General features: G+C 37.3%; 2 protein-coding genes and 1 long non-coding RNA gene across 7 annotated transcripts in view; 2 read left to right on the top strand and 1 right to left on the bottom strand.

Moving 5' to 3' along the window:
• The window catches only part of Zc2hc1a (zinc finger C2HC-type containing 1A), a 42,826-nt gene extending 36,360 nt beyond the window's left edge, over window positions 1-6,466 (top strand). Inside the window, exon 9 of the mRNA XM_041667811.1 lies at window positions 1,672-6,466. Within this exon, the coding sequence (XP_041523745.1) occupies window positions 1,672-1,837 (166 nt within the window). The 3' untranslated portion in view covers window positions 1,838-6,466. The remainder of the gene's footprint in view (window positions 1-1,671) is intronic.
• A 5,047-nt stretch (window positions 6,467-11,513) lies between these two features.
• The window catches only part of Il7 (interleukin 7), a 39,209-nt gene continuing 30,277 nt past the window's right edge, over window positions 11,514-20,445 (bottom strand). Inside the window, exons 1-4 of one of the 3 annotated variants that reach the window (XM_041667775.1) lie at window positions 19,271-19,339; window positions 16,688-16,768; window positions 15,523-15,654; window positions 11,514-13,759 (exon numbers count right to left, since the gene is read on the bottom strand). In XM_041667775.1, coding sequence (XP_041523709.1) covers window positions 13,652-13,759; window positions 15,523-15,654; window positions 16,688-16,768; window positions 19,271-19,297 — 348 coding nt within the window. In that variant the 5' untranslated portion in view covers window positions 19,298-19,339 and the 3' untranslated portion in view covers window positions 11,514-13,651. Of the gene's footprint in view, window positions 13,760-15,522; window positions 15,655-16,687; window positions 16,769-17,331; window positions 17,369-19,270; window positions 19,340-20,445 lie in introns of those variants that run through there. The other 2 variants (XM_041667776.1, XM_041667774.1) reach the window with 2 other exon arrangements.
• Window positions 15,933-20,445, top strand: part of LOC121458463 — a 69,240-nt gene continuing 64,727 nt past the window's right edge. For all 3 annotated transcript variants that reach the window (XR_005975842.1, XR_005975844.1, XR_005975843.1), the window contains exon 1: window positions 15,933-15,992. This is a non-coding gene — a long non-coding RNA (uncharacterized LOC121458463). The remainder of the gene's footprint in view (window positions 15,993-20,445) is intronic.

Raw genomic sequence — 20,445 nt, forward strand, 5'->3', positions numbered from 1 at the left:
ACTTATGTATGTATTTATTTATTTATTTATTTATTTATTTATTTATTTATTATGTATACAGTATTCTGCCTGAAAGCCAGAAGAGGACACCAGACCTCATTATAAATGGTTGTGAGCCACCATGTGGTTGCGGGGAATTGAACTCAGGACCTTTGGAAGAGCAGGCCAGGCATTGCTTTTAATCACTGAGCCATCTCTCCAGCCCAGCCATTAAGATTTTACAAAAACAAGAAGTCATTATCTGATAAGGGAAGGGATTTCTTGAGTAATTTAGTAAATACTGATTTACAGCAAAGGATGCATTTGATCATACTAAAATGAAAAAAAAAAATACAGTACTGCAAAAGCCCAAAGTAAATTGAAATCACACAACATAATTTGTAAGAGGGGGTTACTATATCCAGCCAAATGGGTCAGGCCTTTGACATTGTGACACTGTGTTGTCATCTACAAAGTTCATTTTTGAGATCAGTACAGTTGAGTTATCAAAAAATGCAAAAAATGAAATCTTAACAATATTTTAATAAGCTTGTGATTTTGTGTTGAGTCCCATTAACTGTCTTTGTCCACATGAGACCCATGGACACTGAGTAGGACTTGCCTGACAGTGGTGTGTGGGGATTTTCTACAAATATAATATTAAGGGTGAAGCCATAGAATGAACAACTCTGGGGGTTGGTGGGAGTAGAGGACAGGAACTAGCATATGACCTGTACTGGAAATACCAATGCCAGAGAAATGCAAAAGGATATTTAGCCTCACAAACAGGAATGTGTATATGTTAAAGCTATATAGGTAACCATGTCATACTTACTAAAGGTGAACACATGAAAACCTCAGCACAAACACATTATTACAGAATGTGAGGATGAAGACCCTTATGTGTTCCCAGCTGGAGCATACCTTGGTCAGCAATTGTGGACACAATTTAGTAACGCCTAGTGAAGTTGAAAGTTTAATATTATATTGAGATGATTTTTTGTTTGTTTTTGTTGTTTGTTTTTCGAGACAGGGTTTCTCTGTAGCTTTGGAGCCTATCCTGGAACTAGCTCTTGTAGACCAGGCTGGCCTCGAACTCACAAAGATCTGCCTGCTTCTGCCTCCCGAGTGCTGGGATTAAAGGAGTGCGCCACCAACACCTGGCTTATATGAGATATTTACTAATGGGTGTTCGTGTTGAATGTTTACATGATTTTTTTTTTTTTACAGCTTGAATTAATTCTTAATATAGTTCACTGGCAGAAAGCTGGTTTATTTTTCCTTTGGTACTCTCCCTTAATTTGTGTGTGTGTGTGTGTGTGTGTGTGTGTGTGTGTGTGTGTGTGTGTCCCGTTCAGAGAACTTCAATGATTGTACGAACTATTCCTTCTGGAACTACATTCAGGTGAGATTATGGAGTATTAAAACCCACGAGATGCTGATACTTGCTTCATTTTCATCTCGGAGTTTTAAGTCCAGAACAGTTTGTATCCTTCTGCCCTCACCTTTCCAATTACAGGGATGTTAGCATGACCCAGAGATTTTTTTTTTTTTGTAATTTTAGCTAGAGTAATATTCACATTAAGATTTTAGTTCCTGTGTGTTAATTATTCGCTATTCTTCACTGGGTCATGTTAATAACTAGTAATGTGAGTGAAATTGATTCCTGCACTTCTTTCTCTACTTCTGTAGGTCAGATGGAGACTGTACATCTTCAGTTAACGGTGGAAACATTAAAGGCGTTGAGGGAAATTCATCTGGACATTTACCAAAATTCTGCCATGAGTGTGGGACAAAATACCCTGTTGAGTGGGCAAAGTTCTGCTGTGAATGTGGCATTCGAAGAATGATTCTGTGAACAGAATCTCAGAAGCTAAGTGGCCAGGCTAAGAATTGGATGATTATTGCTGCTTTGACACCCAGGGCACTTATAGTTACATTGCGCTAAAGCTATTTACAGTGCCCTTTCCCCTTCTCTTTGGAACATAAGACTTTGGCTGTATAATGTGTCTGTATGTATTTATAATTATATATGTGTATATATTATATATATATATATTCTGTATATAATAAATCTGATTTCTCCAGCCTGTGCCATTCAAAGAAATACTTAAGTACATGTCAGAAAGTAAGCTGATAAGAGACCAGTGTTTTCAGTATTGCTCTCCAGTTGTTTAAATCATTAGTATACTTGCACAGGCAACTCCACTCCCATGATGAGCCTTGCATGCTTTCGGAGAACAAGAAGCCAGAATAGATGCCGTTGTTGGTGCCCATCTCCAGTAGCATCATAGGGGATGGGATACTGGAGATTCTGTTACTAAAGAGAATGTTGTGAGGTCATTTGCCCAGCTGGACTCTTCAGCAACTAGTGTTAAATTCCTTAAAAGAAAAATGATGGAAAGGAAAATCTGAGGTCCATGTTGCTGGGAAGTTCATGGATTATTGGTTACATAACCCAATTAAATTATTAAACATATATTCGTCCTTCTGTGAACATGTAATAATGCAATCTCCTTTTCAGAAATGGCTGACCTTATAAATGTAATTTACTTTGCTTAGAACTGAATGATTAATTTACCTCCATGTGATTTGGACACATTTTCTCTCCGCTTCCAATTGTGTTCTGAGATTTTATTTTCCCTTCTTTTGGCATAAATCCTTTGAAAAGTAGTTTTAGTTTACTACTACAGTCTTTGCAGTATTACACATAATTATATTAAATATAATTATTTAAGATACAGTTTTTCTGTAAAATTTTGTTTGAAAATTTTATTTCTGTGTATGTGTGTTTGTAGGAAATTAATACATTTTAAAACAAAGCACCCTGCCCAACAAATAATAATTGTGGTTCTCATTGATTCTGAGCATGCAGGCGATGCTGTTTTTAGTTTTTAGTCCCTCACGGTTCATATAGTTCTAAGTATTGAAAGAATACCTAGTTTTTCCTGTTCACATGTTCTTTAGTGCTTACTTTTGAAATACCATATATATTACAGAGAAAATGCACTGAAATGTTTTAAATAGCTGACTTCCACAAGCACAGCTCAGTGTAACGATAGCAGTACTGACGGGCAGGCCGCTTTGACATTGTGTTTCCAGAGTCCTGCAGAATGGCTGTGTAGTCTGAACTTTGCCCTACAAAGGGACCTGTAACATTTTACATTGATGGGCTTCCCACTTTCTTGTTTGTTGTTTTTGATAAGGATTGATGTAGAAATTCATTGCTTTGAATTTCATTTCTGAAATTTATTTACTTCTTGTTTTCTATTTTATTTTAATTTCTGAAGGGATTTTAAACTTGTAATGAGTTCTCATTTCATTCTCCTTATTCCTTCATGTTATTAGATTTTCGCTCTTGTTTGTTCCTTTTGGTCATATTGATAATTCAAAACTAAGTAGCTTGAATTAATAGTAATGAATTTAGAAGACTAAGACAATCTGGATTTTCATCTTAGTAATTCCTTTTTGTGAAATCGGTTGCAAATATATGAAGAACTTTTAATTCATTAATTCATCTTTATCTAGCAATGAGCACTATTTCTTTCAGGTATGTTTTTAATTCATGTATTCTTTTATTCTACTTAAAGAATGGATGGATAAATCTTTTTGTTTGTTTGTTTCTTTGTTTTTGTTTTTCGAGACAGGGTTTCTCTGTCTAACAGTCCTGGCTGTCCAGGAATTCTAGGCCAGGCTGGCCTCGAACTCACTGAGATCCACCTGCCTCTGCCTCCGGATGAATAATCACCTCCCAGGAATCATTTTTAAATAAGCAGACAAGTTTGTTTGTCATTGACTGCTACAGTAGCAAGTGTTAAAAGCATACAACCTGGAAATCAGTTCCAGAGCCCAGAGATCACTACATACAGTATGTTGCTGAAATATGCATTTGAAACACGGTACAATTTTTAACAACTTTCTGTGGTCCATTCTTACTCTCATGTTGATGTGTTGTGCAATAGTTTTTACAGTCTTCCTATGCACCATTCATTTTTATTTATTTGCACAATTATTTGCGAGTATGATAGAATGAAAAGTAATTGTAAGGTTAAATTAAAATGGAATATTGCTTATAGATTATTCTAAAAGTTATTCACTTCAAAAAACAAGACCTTTGTGACTGCTGTTGTCTCTTATTCACAGTTTTTTAAATTATAAGTGATATATTCATTTCGAATCAATAAAGACACAGACAAATTATTGGTTGTTATATTTATTGATATCTTTTAGAATGATAGGAACAAACTAGACTATAAATAAAATATTGAAAATTCCTTTTTTTTATATCATAGTTTTTAATTTGTCATTTTTATGGCTTTAAAAAACATTTGTTACAAGTTTTTTTCCCTATCTTTTTATTGATTTTCTGTGGATTTCACATCATGCATTCCAATCCTTTTCGTCTACCTGTCCCCTCGCTTCCACCCTCTTCCCTTGTAACTTCCCCACAAACAAAAAATAAAAGTAAAAACCAAACACAGAGCAAAATCTCAGCATGGAAGCTGTAGTGTGGCCGAGTGAGTCACAGTATACGCTTTAGTCCGTGCATCTGTACTTGTGTTCATTGCAGTGAGTCATTGGTCTGGTTTGAGGCCTCTGGCTTCCGCTACACCCTCAATCCTGGGGCCTCAGTGGTACTCCTCTGGGATGTCTTATTGCTGTCGTGTGTCCCAGAGGTCCTGTAGCTTAGGATCTACACCTTCACATGCTCCAGCAGTTATTAGAAGAGGTGGGTGTTGGAGTGGGCTGCCTTGTCCTGGTCGGGCCTGGGTGGTAGCCGGAATGGTCGGTGTGCCAGCTCTCCCTCATTGTCACCACCCAGGTGAGCTTTACAGCACTGCTCCTGTTCGCTGAAGTACTGTAGCAGACAGAGAGGAGCAGGCCAGTCCTGCTCTTCATACCCTCAGGTTTCAAGGCCCACTCTCTGGGTTCTCCTTCCTGTTCCAGGTAGCAGACAGTACAAGGGAGGGACGCTCTACTGCTCTTAGGCCAGCAGGCCCTGCTCACCTAGCCTGTCAACATGTCAGCTCTGGTTGCTACCCAGGCAAGGTATCCTAGTGTAGCAGTGCTTTTCTTTGGTCTGCCAGCTCAGACATAATGACAGGAAGACTTATTAATTATGAAAGCTCAGCATGTAGCTTAGACACGTTCCTCACCAGCTCTTATAACTTAAATTAACCTATTTATATTAATCTGCGTCCTATCGTGTGGTGTTACCTCTCTCCTGTCCAGGGCCTCCTGTTTCATCCTGGCTGGCATCTCCTGTATAACCAGATTCCTCCTCTTTCCATCCTTGCAAGTCCCGCCTATACCTCCCGCCTGGCTATTGACGGTTCAGCTTTTTAAAACACCAAGATAGCAGTACACCTTCACACAGTGCACAAATATCCCACAACATGCTGCCGCTGTCCTGTGCTGTAGCTGGTGAGGGGCAGGGACATTTCCACTCTTGTGGCCCCAGGGCCAGCTCTCTGACCTGCCGCAGGTTGCAGGGCACGAGGGGAGGGAGAGCATTTTTCTTCTTAGACGATTTTAAGGTGTAGAAAAACATATCCAACAAAACTTTAAAACTGAATGCAGTAATATTTATAGATGAATACTATATAGTTTAATGGAAAATATTTATAATTAATACTTTGTTCACATTCTAAATTTTAGGAAAAGTGCCTCATCTAATGAAAATACGGCTATTAAACACATCTCGTTTGTATTCACTTTTTCTCCTGAGCTAAAGAAGAATGCTGTTTTAAACTAGCAGTAAAATTCTAATAGAAAAAAAAAATACAGACTTCATCATGCTTGGGTATTTACTTAGATTGAACGTACATGTATTTTATATGGTAAGTATATTTTCAGGACTGAAGTCAGCTGATTTTTGAAATGGATTGTCTTATTGAGACAAATCCATCTGAAAAAACATTAAAATTAGAAGTAGTACCCTCATTTTTACTTAGGAACATTTTGATTAAATATTGAAATGCTCCTTATTGAAATACTCTCTTACATGTGAATTGCTCTTGATACCACTAGAGGGTGCTTTTGTATAATTTACTCTTCCTAGCCCCAGTTATCAAGGTTTCTCAGTTTTGATTTTGAAAGGTGAAATTTCAGAGATTTATGAGCTATTTTTTGGTGTTTCTGTTAGTTTTAGAGATCCCTATATTGATACCTTAAAAAGCTAGGCTTACTATTTGGAGCACCACCATGGGAGTAAGTTAAAGCAATAATTAATATCTATTGTCTTTCAATGATTTTTAGCAAAATACCATTTTAGAATATCGCTTGCTCACTATTGTTTTAACGTTTCACCTTAGTTATATGAACATGATGGCTAAAGGTAACAAATTTATATTCAGTTGCTAAGAAAAATTCTTTTAAATTGTGCACAAAATAGTCCGATTTTGTTAAAAGTACAAATAAAAGGTGTGAAACTTTTTTTTTCTATATTTTGCCTGCTTCTACTACAAGACTATTTGGTGAATTTTATTTAAATTTCATTTAAATTGTGGACTTTCTAAATGAATGTAGTATGTGTATACTCTATGAAGCAAATAAAGAGGAAATAAGAGGAAAACTGCAGTTTTCAGAATTAGTCACTCAGGTATGACAATATCTTCTAAAACTCCTTCCATTGAATTCAAGCTTCGGTAGGTATAAGTGATACCTTTGTGATCTGATTAAGCGACTTAATTTTTGCAATGACTTACTGTGAAAAAAAATGCAATTAAACCTAAGTCAGATTTTAATGGAATGAAGAAATTTTCCTGAATTTGACTCAGATTTCTAAGCGGTTTGTTTCATTTTTGGTGCACCCCTTTTTTCCAGTGACTTTTACTTTACTTGAAAAAGAGTTAAACTTTGCTCCAGCAGGTAGTAGGTGTTGCTCTTGCTTCTCTTGACTGGAGTGCTGTGCAGCATTGAAATAATTCAAAAGTTTTTGTACTATGTTTTGTCTCCCAATTATTTGGGTCAAGAAATGTACTTTAGAAAGTAGGAAGTTATTTTGTTTAGTAGTCTCCCCAAATTTACATTACCTTTGGGGAAATGTCATGTAGACCTCACAAGAAAGGATATTTAAATTTCATTTTAAACACTAATTTCTCAAGTCTTAGTAAAGATGCCATCTAAATTAGTTTTTCAAAATAATAAAGCAATTTTAGGATACATTGTACTGTAAGGTAAAACAAAGATGCCTCTTAAGTGAGCATGACACTTCTGCCATTCTGATACTCTGTGCGTTCTGTAAGCCCTACCATAGTTCCCCGTATCTGTAGAATAACGGACTGTCCCTGATACCGTCACCAGGGAGCTCTTTACCATGGATAAAAACTTAGACTCACTTCACCAGTGTTCAGTAGAGGACAGGAAGCAATATAAGAAATTAAGCACTGCCTAAGTAATATGTAAAAGTGAAAAAGTTTGAGCCAGGCGGTGGTGGCGCATGCTTTTAATCTCAGCACTTGGGAGGCAGAGGCAAGTGGATCACTATGAGTTCGAGGTCAGCCTGGTCTACAAGAGCTAGTTTCAGGACAGGCTCCATGGGACCACCTAATCCAACTAGCCTAGTCAGCATGAAAAATACTGTGATACCTAAATTTGCTATGTTTATGAATGGACAACTTTCAAGCATGTCTGTCTGGTTTTCCTAAAGATTCTTTTAATTTATCAATATCTTTTAATAAATGATTGTCTTTAACTAGACTGGTGTCTGCTCTTTTGTATGTAAAAACTTCAGCCAATGTGGTCTTAGTTCACAGTTACCTTCTGCAATGTGTGTGGTTCTGAAACTAACTTAAGTCCATATTGTTTAGTAGAAACTCTAAAATACACTGAATTTAGACACCTTCTCCAACTTAAGTCTGGTGTTTGATAATCATAAATTGAATCTTAAAAACTGCACATGGACTATACTTCTATTGATAGCATAGGAATAATTTATAGATGATTATTAGTATTACATATAAAAATGTTGCCAAGATAGATGATGCTAAACAAGCTCTTTGGTCTACGAGGTTCTTTTGTCTATGTGTTGCTTTCATTGGTTGAATAAAGAAACTGCCTTGACCTTTTGATAGGGCAGCACTTAGGTGGGTGGAGTAGACGACTGAATGCTGGGAAGCAGGGCAGATGGAGAGCCACTATGGAGCTGACAGGTCAGACATGCTGAATTTTTCCCAGTAAGCCATGACCTCGTGGTGAAACACTGATTAATAAAAATGGGTTAAATCAAGATATAAGAGTTAGCCAAACAGAAGAAATAATGAATACAGTTTCTGTGTGATTATTTCGGGTGTAAGCTAGCTGGGCAGGAGGGAACAAAGGGTCCCCCTCCTCTCAACACTCTTGGTACATTATACAATTGATTATATATGTACATTATATAGGACCTATTTAAATACCTTAGGTGCAATGAACAAGGAAGTAAATTGTGAACTTTGGAAATTCTAATGGAGGAAGATTGAAAATACAGATGAATATATAGTTTATAATAGGTTTTGAAGCTGCTGTGGAGAAAACCCAGGTATGGAGTGATTAAGACAGAAGACGGAAAGGGAAGTGAAGGTGAGTTGCATTTTGGTAGGACATTTAATGATTTCATTGAGAAAGTAATATTTGAATACAAGCCTTATGTACCTGTTTATTTACCTTAACTTCTAATTGCTTCTATTGATGATTATTCAATATGCTTGAAGCCTGTGGAAAACTGGTACTTCCAGAATGAGATGAACATTGGCACAAAAGAGATAATTGGTCATAGCAGTGTAGCTTAGTTTATAGAGTGCTCACCTAGTCCACAGAAAGCCTTGGGTTTCCTCCTAACAGCATGAAATGAGCACCAGTGGCACATTCCTGTATTCCTGGCACTTGGGAGATAAAGTCAATAGGATCAGGAAGCCAAGGTTATATTTAAGCCTGTCTAAAGCCAGACTGACTGACGTCAGGTAAGCTGGGAATAAGATGGCATGATTTGAATGAGGCGTGTTCTCGGGTGTCTAGGTGATGAGAAGCAGACATCGTCGTCTTCGCTGCCAGCTGGCTGTGCCACTCTGTGTGGTGCTCGATTTTAGACAAGTACAGCTTACAGATGTAGAGTGAGGCTGCATTTCCTCACCACAGCGCCTCCCTCGGCCCACCAATCGCTCGTCCTCTAAGCACTAGCATTAAAATAAAACACTACTTACTCTTGGCTCAAATAGTTTCTCTTATTGTGGAGGCAAAGTTTAGTCATTGATTATGCTTTGATGTTCTAAACATCCACAAATGAGCATTCCTTTCTTGTCTCATTAACTCTAAGACAGTTTTAAAGGGACTTTCACATGGAAGAGACAGAGAGTCCTCCAATCTGTTATCTTGAGAAGAGTTTGCAACAGATTACATGTGGGTTAGAAATACTGTAATCCTCTTAGTTCCGGTGTCTGTCCTTCAGCAATATTTTTGCTTCCCAATGCCCAGGGTAACTTTATAACTATTTCATATTCATTAGTGCAAGTTCCTATTGGAACAGGACTCAGATTGGCATACAGCAGGTCAATCAGTATGCTCTCTACACAATAGCATAAACTACAAATAACTATATCTTACCGTATTGTTCATAATAACTTCAAAATCCAGGACTCAAGTAATCCTCCTGCCTCAACCTCCTACAAATGTACATTACTATTCCCGGCTGTTTTTATATATGGGTACTGGATGGCAGTTGTCAGTGATCAGTGCACCTACCTGTTTTGTTGTCTTGTGTTACAGTAGCTTCATAGGTTCTATTATTGCCTGAAAATCCAGGCTGAAAATTCTCACAGAAGTAATAGACCTCAAAATACTATGGAGATTTTTACGAGCAGAAAACTGTTTCTAGTCATGTTATCTTACTTTTGTTACAGAATCATATCATGTCCATCTTTAGCAAATTGCATTTCATTATAGAATGTTTTACATAATTACTTAAATGAGTTTTAGTAAGATATTGGAAGAATGCATTTCAACTGTTTATCCGTTAGCCTCATCTTTTTTTGTTTTTGTTTTTGTTTTTTTTCGAGATGGGGTTTCTCTGTAGCTTTGGAGCCTGTCCTGGAACTAGCTCTTGTAGACCAGGCTGGTCTCGAACTCACAGAGATCTGCCCACCTCTGCCTCCCGAGTGCAGGGATTAAAGGCCTGCACACCACTGCCCAACTATTAGCCTCATCTTTGCCCGTAAGGTGCTTAATTGACAGCAAAGATGATACATTCTTTCAGAGGTTATAAAACATTTTAAGCAATTAAGTGATAATTGTTTTTAAAATAAAGTACTAAGATTGATTTTGTCATAATGTGTATTCCTTAAAATAAAGTCCTAAGAACTAACAGTAGCAGTTAAGGATAAAGGAAGTCAGTGCTGCTTACAATTTCAGAAGGGTCTGCGTAGAAAATTTCTAAGTAAGAACTTAAACAGATAAAGGCTCCACTAGTACAAAGCATGATAAAGCCAATTGGATTTAAAGAGAGGCGTGTTTACAGGAAATCCTTAGAGTCAGAACTACCTGTAAGCGAAAGCAGGGCCTAGGAGAAAGATTTCCAGTTCAGGGTTACCATGACTCAGCTTTAAAGGGATTATCGGATGAAGAAAGGTCAGCCACCAGTCAGGACTAAGGCAGAGTTAGGAAGGACAAACAAGTCTTGGTGTTTGTTACTCAGCATGGTGACTAGCCAGTACTTTACATTAAAAAAAAAAAAAAAAAAAAAAAAAACAGCAGAAATTTTGAATGTTTTTCACCAAAAAAAATTAGGAATAATTATTTGAGGAACTAGGCATGCCTCCCTTGATTTGAACATTGCACAATGTATATACACATTAAAACAGCATGTGGTATTCTGACTGTGGTATTGTACAATCTTTTGTGTCCTCTTAAAAAATAATTATCCCGTGAGAGAGATGGCTTGTCCAGTGATAGTACTTGGCACATAAGCATGACCTGAGGTGGATTCCTGGAGCCCACCTGAAAACCCAGATGTACACATTTGTAAACTGCTGGTCTCCTATGGAGAGATGGGAGGCAGAAACAGGAACAGTTAAAAATCTCACCGACCAGCTATCCTGGGAGTAAGTACACAGACAAAAGAGAGCCTCCCTCAGAAACAAGGTAGGACAGGATTCATCCTTAAAGTTGGCCTCTAACATCCACATCATGTGCGTACACACCTGTACTCACATTTGAGCACAAAAAAATCATTTAAAAAAGAAAGCAATTGCCTTAATTCTAAGGAATATGTCATTTGTATATTCCTTGAAGACTTTTAATAGTATTTACTTGTAAAATTTTATAATATAGTGCTATTATTTTGATCTTTTATCAATCGTGTTGACCTTACATTGTGCTACTGGCTTTTATTTAAAAAATGGCATTCAATAATCAAATAGCTCTTTGAAAATGGTGAATTAATGTAAAAGTTTAAAGTTGTATCAAAGAGAGTATTTAAATACATTTTTATAAATTGTGAACCTCCAGTTTATCACAGAAAAAGTTTATCCAGCACATAGACTCTTATTTGTTTTATTTACTTTATTTATTTAAAATAAAATTTTCATTGATGTTATTTTGCCTTTTCCCCCTCTGTAGCAGAAAATGCTCATTTAAAACATTTACATTCATATTTGATTAAAACATTCATAGAGACAATCCTATAATTGTAGACTTAGAATAAAAACATACTCACAATGCTCAGTGACCAGACTCCTTTGTCACTCTCTACTTCGCTAGTAGCTGGGAAACACTGAGGGAAACAGGACATAAAAGTGTGGATTCCTTCTAAAACACTTAGCACACACATTGAATGAACTGTTGGGGCAAAAGTTTTGCCCACAGTTCAAATCTTTTATGAATAAATAGTAAAAACCGAGGAAGAAATTTGAAGAACTTTTAATAAGCATTTAAAACATTGTCTTTATTTTGCCATAATCAGAATATTTTTGGTGCTGATAGGGAGCATTACAGACATCTTGCAGGTTTAGAATTTACCTTTAGATGCAAATGTCCTCAGTTCCCTAGCTAATGGCTTACCCATTCTACCACTTCTCAAGGTAGGGGACAACCACTTAGTAGACCATATTTTATCATGGAAACAACCCACTTAGCCAAGTCCAATAAAGAAATTAAATTTCTTAAAGTATCATTTGTTCTGACAACTGTAAGAACTGTTTTTTTGGCAAACAGTGATTATGAAACAAACTTTAAACAATCAGTTCTCTCAAAACTGTGTTAATGCCAGCTATCTGTACCATGGAGGATGAACTCCATGTGGATTGGGGGAAGAGGAAGAGCAAGAAGGCATGGCCACCCCATGGAACATCAGTGGAACATGTGTAAATCACATACAAACATCCAGCACATGGTTACATGCTGCAGTTGCTGGACAGAGCAAAACAAATTGAGTTCAGCACAAGCAGACTGCAGTCTCTTTTAGAGATAAGACCTCTGCAGTGTGGTGCTCCTCACCCTTACAGCTGAAGAGAGACTGCAGGCCATCGAAAGATGGAAACAGGTATATACATAGGATATACATGGATGTCCTGTAAAAGACAGAAATTTATGTAACAAAAGTAGTGTTCCTAACTGAGCATATTGGCTCATGTCTGCAATCCCAGCACTTTGGAAACTGAGGCAGGAGTATCATAAATTCAAAGCCAGCCTGAGATACAAATGAGAAACTATTACAAAACAAGAAATTGGTATTTCTTCTGTTAACATAGTTGTAGGGTCTTAGTTTCAGGCTATTCTTGGTACTTGGTTAAAAGATAAGTGTTAAATGAAAGTAGCATCAAGTGGCAATTCGGCAGCGAATAAACCTTTGGGATTAAGTGAGCCTGACAGTGTTAACATGAGTTACTTATTTTAAAAGGAGAAACTATTCAAAGTAGGCAATTGGTAGTATTGTATGAAAATATTTTATATAGAGATGTCAAAATTAAATATATACATTAATTAAACGCCTAACATATATTATTATCTTGAAAATATACTTCCCAAGTTGAAAATTGAGTATCCAAGCTTTAGTATACATCAATGACAAAAGTGACTGGATACTAAGGTTCAGTATCTTTGGAATAAGTGCATTTCCATCTTTAAAAGTTCTTTTATTTAAAAAGATGTGCTATGTTCTTTACTGAAGGCATGTGTTATATGTTCATGTTTAACTACAAGTTTTGATATCTGTCTTAAGTGTCTTAAGCTTTTTTTTTTTTTTTTTTTGCCGCTGCTGTTTTATGCTGTGACTGTCTTGTTTCCATGAGCAGTTTTCATCACTGTGATCCCTAAAGCATTTCCAGCTTACAAGGCAACAGTTCCACTCTTCAGATGGGTCAAAATGCATGGTGGGCCATCACATCATTTTGATGAGAAAACAGTGGTGACTTTGAATTCTTGTAGACTTTATTTTTGTAGATACGTTATCTTCTAAAATATTTGGGAAACTTTAAAAACGTATTGCAGATGGCACGATTGCTTTACAACATCAGTACAGCTGATCTCTGTCCATATGTATATTCTGACTGTATTGTTTGTGTCCATCTTCTAGTACCTTACTGTGCATTTCCCAGGTGCTCTGATCATTTGGCCAGGAGACATCCAGCAACTTCCAGGAGGATTCCAACTCTTCCATTGTAGAAACTTGAGGTTGCAACTTCATCTACATGTCCTACGTTTATATGCTGCCTTTCAAGATTTTATTCCAGCAGGTCTTTATCTCTCTCAGCAGTCTCTTCAGGAAACATGGGTCATTCTTTTTCTGGTCCTTTAGATTCTTTTCTTCCTAAAGAAATAAATCCATAAAATTTAATTTACTATTTTAATAAAATGCATCTCAAAATATTTGCTTTTCATTTTTCATCATATTAGAGTATTCCTAACATTTCGTATATTAGGATGGCAACTCTTGCATGCCATCTTAAAACTATGACCTATGATGATTATGATTTCTGACGAACAGGAAAGGCCAGTCTACTTGTGCTCAGCATTTCATTTGTCGCTTTCACCCTGCGTCAGTGTACACAAGAGTTGAAACATTCATAAAAGATATAGTTTTTACATGATTTAATTGAATATGTAAAAAATTCTAGTGAAAGTATTCAACACCAAAAATAATTAGATTAATAATAATCTGTCTGATTCAACTGGTACCTTATTGTCTGCTACAAAACATAGTGCTTACTAAAGTAGGACTGCTATCTGCCTCATAAGTTGGTTTTCTCACCTCATTAAGAACTTTTAAATGCTATTGGTACAGTGTAGAGAAGAGGTGCCTGCATACAACAGATTCTGGAGGGTGGTGGCCATACTTCCTCTGAGCCATGTGGCATGGTATAATGAATGATTCCTCACTTAGTGAAGAACCAGTTATTGAATATTTTCTAGGACAGATATTACTCTCAGCACTCCACATATTTTACTTTCTTCTCTTTACTTGATAACCCTATGACCTTGATGATTTCACCTCTGTCCAGAAATGAGGATACTAAGTCACAAAGAGGGAAGAGCCAGTGGTGACGCAGTAGTAATGGCTACATCTTGAACTCATCTATTTTTAATTTATTCACAAATTCATATCTCTACTAATCATATGCTTAAGTAATACCAGCATGTAGCTTTTAAATAACTTCAAAGAGTCGATAACAGATTTTGAAGATAGATAGGAGGAAACTTTTTTTCAGTGGGGACAACAGAACATTCTTAAAGTACCGTGGAAGTACACTTAACTAATTTGCTATACTTGGATAGGAGAAATTAAGTTGGTACTTCATGGTATTAGTGTTGGTATAGTACACAGCCATAGGTTTTCCATCCTTGAAAACACTGCATTTGAAGTATGCTTGAAGACTATGAGGGGACGGCACTGAACATGTGTACACTCTTTCTTGTGATTGTTCTTCAAACTGCACATCATAACAACTAAATATTTATTATTTACTTTCCTCTTGGCATTTTAAGAAGTCCACATGCAATTTAGAACATATAGGAGGATATGTGTAGGTTATATACAGAAACTCCATCACTTTCTGTAAGGAATGTTAAGCACTGGCTGTATTTTGTGTGTGAGGAGATTTCCCCACCATTCACCATGAATGGTGTGTACAACAATACATAACATGGAAAAAGTTGGTGGGGAAAAAAACATGCTTTTATCTCTGAGATTCTGCAGATTAAAATATTCTAAACTTTTCAAATTCTTAGTCTCAGGCTCTTTGCACCTTGCTCCTGTCTCACATATTTGTGTACTTTGAATTTTGTAATTCAAGTTGGAATGCCTAGGATTTCCTAATGCCCAGTGTATGCAAACTCACCTACTGCCTATGCTCCGTGTGTGTTGATCAAAACAACAATAATAAGAAAGAATCCATCACCCACAAGCCAGCATGCTCATTGTTCAATGTCCCAGACTGGTTAGGATTTTCAAGCAGATTCAAATGGACTTTCTGACTTTGTAGCCAGGGCAAGAGAGCTTCCCTTTGAAAGGAAATGACATCATCCTAACAGAGATGATGGATATTTGGTTCACAGTAAACAACCCACGCTTACCTTGCTTGTGCAGTTCACTAGTGTCTGTGTGCCTTGGGAAACTTTTAGTAAGTGGATATTGAATTCTTCACTGATATTCATTTTAAGAAATTGATTTAACTTGCGAGCAGCACGATTTAGAAAAGCAGCTTCCTATTGGAAAAGAAATCAAAAGGGCTGGGTAAGAATTTTTAGTTTGTCAATTAACATAAAGCTAGAGCCCTATCCCTTAGTAAAGCCCCGCCTCCACCCCAGCTTTCTATTCTGGTTAATCACGTGACTGACAAGTAACAGGAATGAAACTGCTTGGCTCTGAGGAATCAGAACATGAAGTGCCTACACTTTGGTTTAATGATTATCTGGCTTTTAAATAGTCGTTTCTCCACTACGTACATGTGGCTTTATTGTTTGTGGGTGAGCACATTGCAAGACTATATACTTTTAACAGGATAACCAAAGAAGAAGGCTGCTGGAGGCACGAGCGAGGAAAGGTATGTATGGGTTGTCTTGCTACCATTTTTGAAAATTAGAGTTCTGGAAGAATAGCTGATAGTAATATAAAAAAAAAGAAAGAAAAAGAAAAGCCGTGTAACCTAAACCATAGGCTTTTCTGATAAATTAGTTAATAAATGAAAAGAATTGATGGTTTTGTGATACTGTGGTGTTAATAGCTATGTTTTGTAGGAAGAATATTAAAGAGCATCTCTTTTTCTTTGGGGAAAATTACAAACTTAAAAGTTTTTTTTTCATTATAATTGACCAACTAGAGTTGATTTGTGCATAAACTTCAGCAAATACTAAAACAAAAATTTCAAGTTGTCTAAAACTAGTGACTTGGTGTGTGTGTGTGTTTGTGTGTGTGTGTGTGTGTGTGTGTGTGTGAGTGTGTGCATTGCAATCACTTTAACAAGACCATACATTTTTTGGTGGAGGAGACATTTGTGCCTTAATATTCAGTTTTTAGTATTTTCAATGTAAAAAACAGGAAAGTAGAAGAACAAATTATCTACTTTTTAATCTATCATAGAGAGGATATTGGTAAAATTAACATACAATAGACCACAGTATAATATAATAGATGAATAATAATCCTGTCATTAAGATAAAAAGATTGTGGCATTTATTTCATTATCTAACAAGTCTGTACAAAATCAAGCTCATATGATAAATTCCAAACTATCATTACCTTTGCATCATCACATGGATGTTTTTTAAAAAAGTTTGGTTCTTTATTTGGGCAATTTTTACCATTTCCTGTCATTTTGTCCTGTAATAAATAATATAAAACAATATGGTTAACACTGAGGATGTCCCTAGCATAGTTGCAAAATGACATTTTAATATCCGGTATTAATATGAGCACTTTATGGAAGGTAAATTTGCCTGATTCTACTAACAAGGCATCAAGAATAGTGTTCTTTACATGAAAAATAAGGAAACATGTACAGGATCACCTCAAATAAGATTCAGAAACTTTTAAGAACAAGTTGAACTAGCTCTGTCCAACAAACTAGCAATACCAGGCTCTTGTACTTTTCCAAGACTCCAGACGGCTTTAGTCGGGTTGATATTGTGGAAACAGTAAACCGAGCAAGGACAAGATTAGTAAAGGGCTTGTGATGTTCGTCTGCCACTCAGGAAAGTGTAGGTTGTTCTTATTGCTCGCACAAAGGATGAAAGCTTTGCTGGCTTCAAAATACATGTTTTACTCTTTTACCCATAAACAGTTGTGCCTGAACACATAATTGTTTAAAGATTCTGCACTTAGTGATGGCCCTTGTTCAAAGTTTTCTGCGCACCCTGAATTGAAGCTCATTAGGGAATAGTGACCTTGTTTCCTGTGGTATTTGGTGCATGGGTCACTCCTTCTTCGAGCATGGAAATGTCTCACCTTTGGAAAAGCATGCTTTGGAGATGTGTCTGTGCCAGCCATGCAGTATGTAGTTCATGCTCTAAATATGACAGTTGCAAGACATGTAATTCCTAAAACTATCCTCGAATAATAGATAAACATAGTAAGAAATTATTTGTCTATTAAGTCATTTTTCTATCACCTTTTATTCAATCACAAGAATAGCATCAATTTGTATATACAGTTTTCTTTGGTTACACATAGAAAATCTCATATGAAATACATCACCCAGTTAAATTCTTGAAGCATTCTAGCAAATTTCATAACAATATTTTAGAATCCTTTTTGGTTGGACCAATGCTCTGGAAAACTAATACAATTCAGCTTTGTATGCCTGCAAAAGAGGATGCTGTACTGACTGACTTGCTTGCCACAAGTTTGACCAAGAACTATGGCACTATACTTTTAACAAGGGCATATAAGATGTCAGAGCTGCCTTCTAAAGCTGTTGTTATTCAAGGCCATCAAGAGTTTTAGTATTCAGGCATCTGTACTGGCCTGCCTTGGGGTCCTGCAGGATACATCCTCAGCTGTAGCCACTAAGAGTACCTCCTGTGTACATTCGTTATGTTTCTTTTGTTGTTGTTGTTGTTTTGTTTTGATTTTTTTGGTTTCTTTTTTTTTTTTTCTTTTTCTTTTGTCTCTTTTGCTGTCCTGGAACTAGCTCTTATAGACCAGGCCTCGAACTCACAGAGACCACCTGCCTCTGCCTCCCAAGTTCTGGGTTTAAAGGCGGGCCACCACTGCCTGGCTCATTATGTTCCCTTTTAAAAGGTAGACCTTAATCCTGTCTGGAAAAACCAAAAAAAATAAAAATAAAAAATGGGGGGGGGGGGACCTTGCCCAACTCTCTTCTCTCTCTCTGTCCAACCCCCTCTTCCCTTCTGATCTCGTATCCACAGAGGTCAGTCTCCCCTCTCCCCTCCCCCCTTTTCCCATTCACTTTCCCCAATTAAAAAAATCCCTCCACGTGAGCTCTGACACGTGGCATCTTTCTCTTTCCCACCGCGTTTTAAAATAAACAACAAAGAGCAGTTTTGCGTTTGAATCCATAGCAAAAGGAAACAGTTCCTTTCTCGTGATTTAGCAAGTACCAACACAACAGATTCGTATAGGCATTTTGGTTCATTTCAACATTATTCCAAGTTTATTTTAAATTTGGAAAACCCGTAACAGAAGTGCCAAAACATTGTGAGCTATCGTTTGATTTTGTTCCTAGAAAAGGTCTTTGATTTCATTAGGTTGTACCTTTCAGTTTTATTTCTATTACTTGTTTAACCCTCTTGTCTTAATTACTCTTTGTTGTTGTGAAGAGACACCAGGATCAACACAGCTCATTTAAAAGACAGTATTTAAGTGAGGGGCTTGGTACAGTTTGAGAGATTTAGTCTATGATTGTCATGACAGGAAGCAGACAAGACAGGGCACTGGAGTAGTGACTGGGAGCCTCACATACTCATCCACAGGCAGCAGGCAGAGACTAGGCCTGGCGAGGTACTTGAAACCTCAAAGCCCTCCCTCACCTCTCCAACAAAGCCACAGCTTCTAATTTTTCCCAAATTATTCCACCAACTGGGAACTAAATATTCAAATATATGAGCCTATGGGCAGGTCTCATTTAAACCACCATATTCCACTCCCCAGTTCCCATAGGCTTGGAGCCACCACACAATGTTAAGTGCATCCAGTCCAACTTCAAAAGTCTCCATCGTCTATGAGCCTCAGGACTTTTAACATTCAAAGTCCTGAGTCTCTTTAAGACTTAAGGCAAATTCTTAATTGTAAAACCCTGTAAAGGCAAAAATCAAAATACTGATCACATACTTCCAACACACAGCAGCACAAAATATACATTACCAGAGCACAACGGAGAAACAGGAACATGTTAATGAACCACTGGACCAAAGAAGGTCTGAAACCCACGAGGCAAACTCCAAATTCTGTATCTCTCTGCCCAATGTCAAAGGGCTGAATAGATAGCTGTTCCTATCTCCTACACCTTCCAGCTTTGCTGACTGAAAACACCCTTATCTTTCCTGGGCTGGTTCCACAGCCTGTGTTGCTTCTCCTCATGACAAGTACCCGAGGCCATAGCTTCTCCAGCATTTTAGCATCTCCATCACAACCCAAGCTTCAACTTCACGGCTTTATGCAATGACTTCCCTGGGCCTCTGTGCAAGGACGCCCTTGCCACACGCCTCACCTGAACGGCTTTTCTAAACCACGGAGGCAGATTCCATAACCCCTTTCCTGTATTTTTCTTGACTCTAAAGCCAGAAGAACTACTGTTTGCTGGGGTTGGAATCTGACTGTAAAGCCAGAAGTTCTCCTACTTGCTGGCATTGGAACCTGGCTCCTCCTCGAATTACATTTGCATAAACCTTCCCTTATTCAGCCAAGGAAATTCTTCAGACTTTTCCTTTCACGCCTTTGCAGGATTAGCTGGGAGGGGCCTTGCCTGGAGGTTACCACTCTCTTTATTCTGTTCAGCATCAGGCCTTTAAGCTTCTCATCTGCTTGAGCCCCAATACTAAATTTCTTGGTTCCTTTTTCCTCCTCAAACTGTGCATTTTGTATTTCTCTTTGCAGTGTTTTCTTCTCATCGTTGTAGATATGCCTGAGTGATCACTTGGCACTGTCGGTGCTACGCCATCTTGAAATCTCCTCTGCCAGTGCTATTAATTCAAAATTCTTCAGTTTAGCCTCAGGTGAATTTTTTTGACAAGGGCAGAAAGCATCTACACTCTTTGCCAAAATATCACAAGAAGGGTCTTTAGTGGAACTGGTGTTCTCTGAAATTACTTGAGCAATGCCCACATAGTTCAAATTGTCCTCAGTTCTACTGTCTTCCATGTTTTTTTACTACAATGGCCTATTAAACCCCACTTAAACATTTAACTGACTTTTCTTGTCCAAAGTGTCACTGTTGTCAACCTTCCAAACAACAGCATGGTCAGGCCTGGTATACCTTTATTTACAAACACTGATCATAGACTATACCCTCTATATAATTTTGAGTATATTTATTCTTT

This window comes from Microtus oregoni, unplaced genomic scaffold (assembly GCF_018167655.1).
Source record: "Microtus oregoni isolate MIOR12 unplaced genomic scaffold, Mior012 000017F_ref0000208, whole genome shotgun sequence".
Lineage (NCBI taxonomy): Eukaryota > Metazoa > Chordata > Mammalia > Rodentia > Cricetidae > Microtus > Microtus oregoni.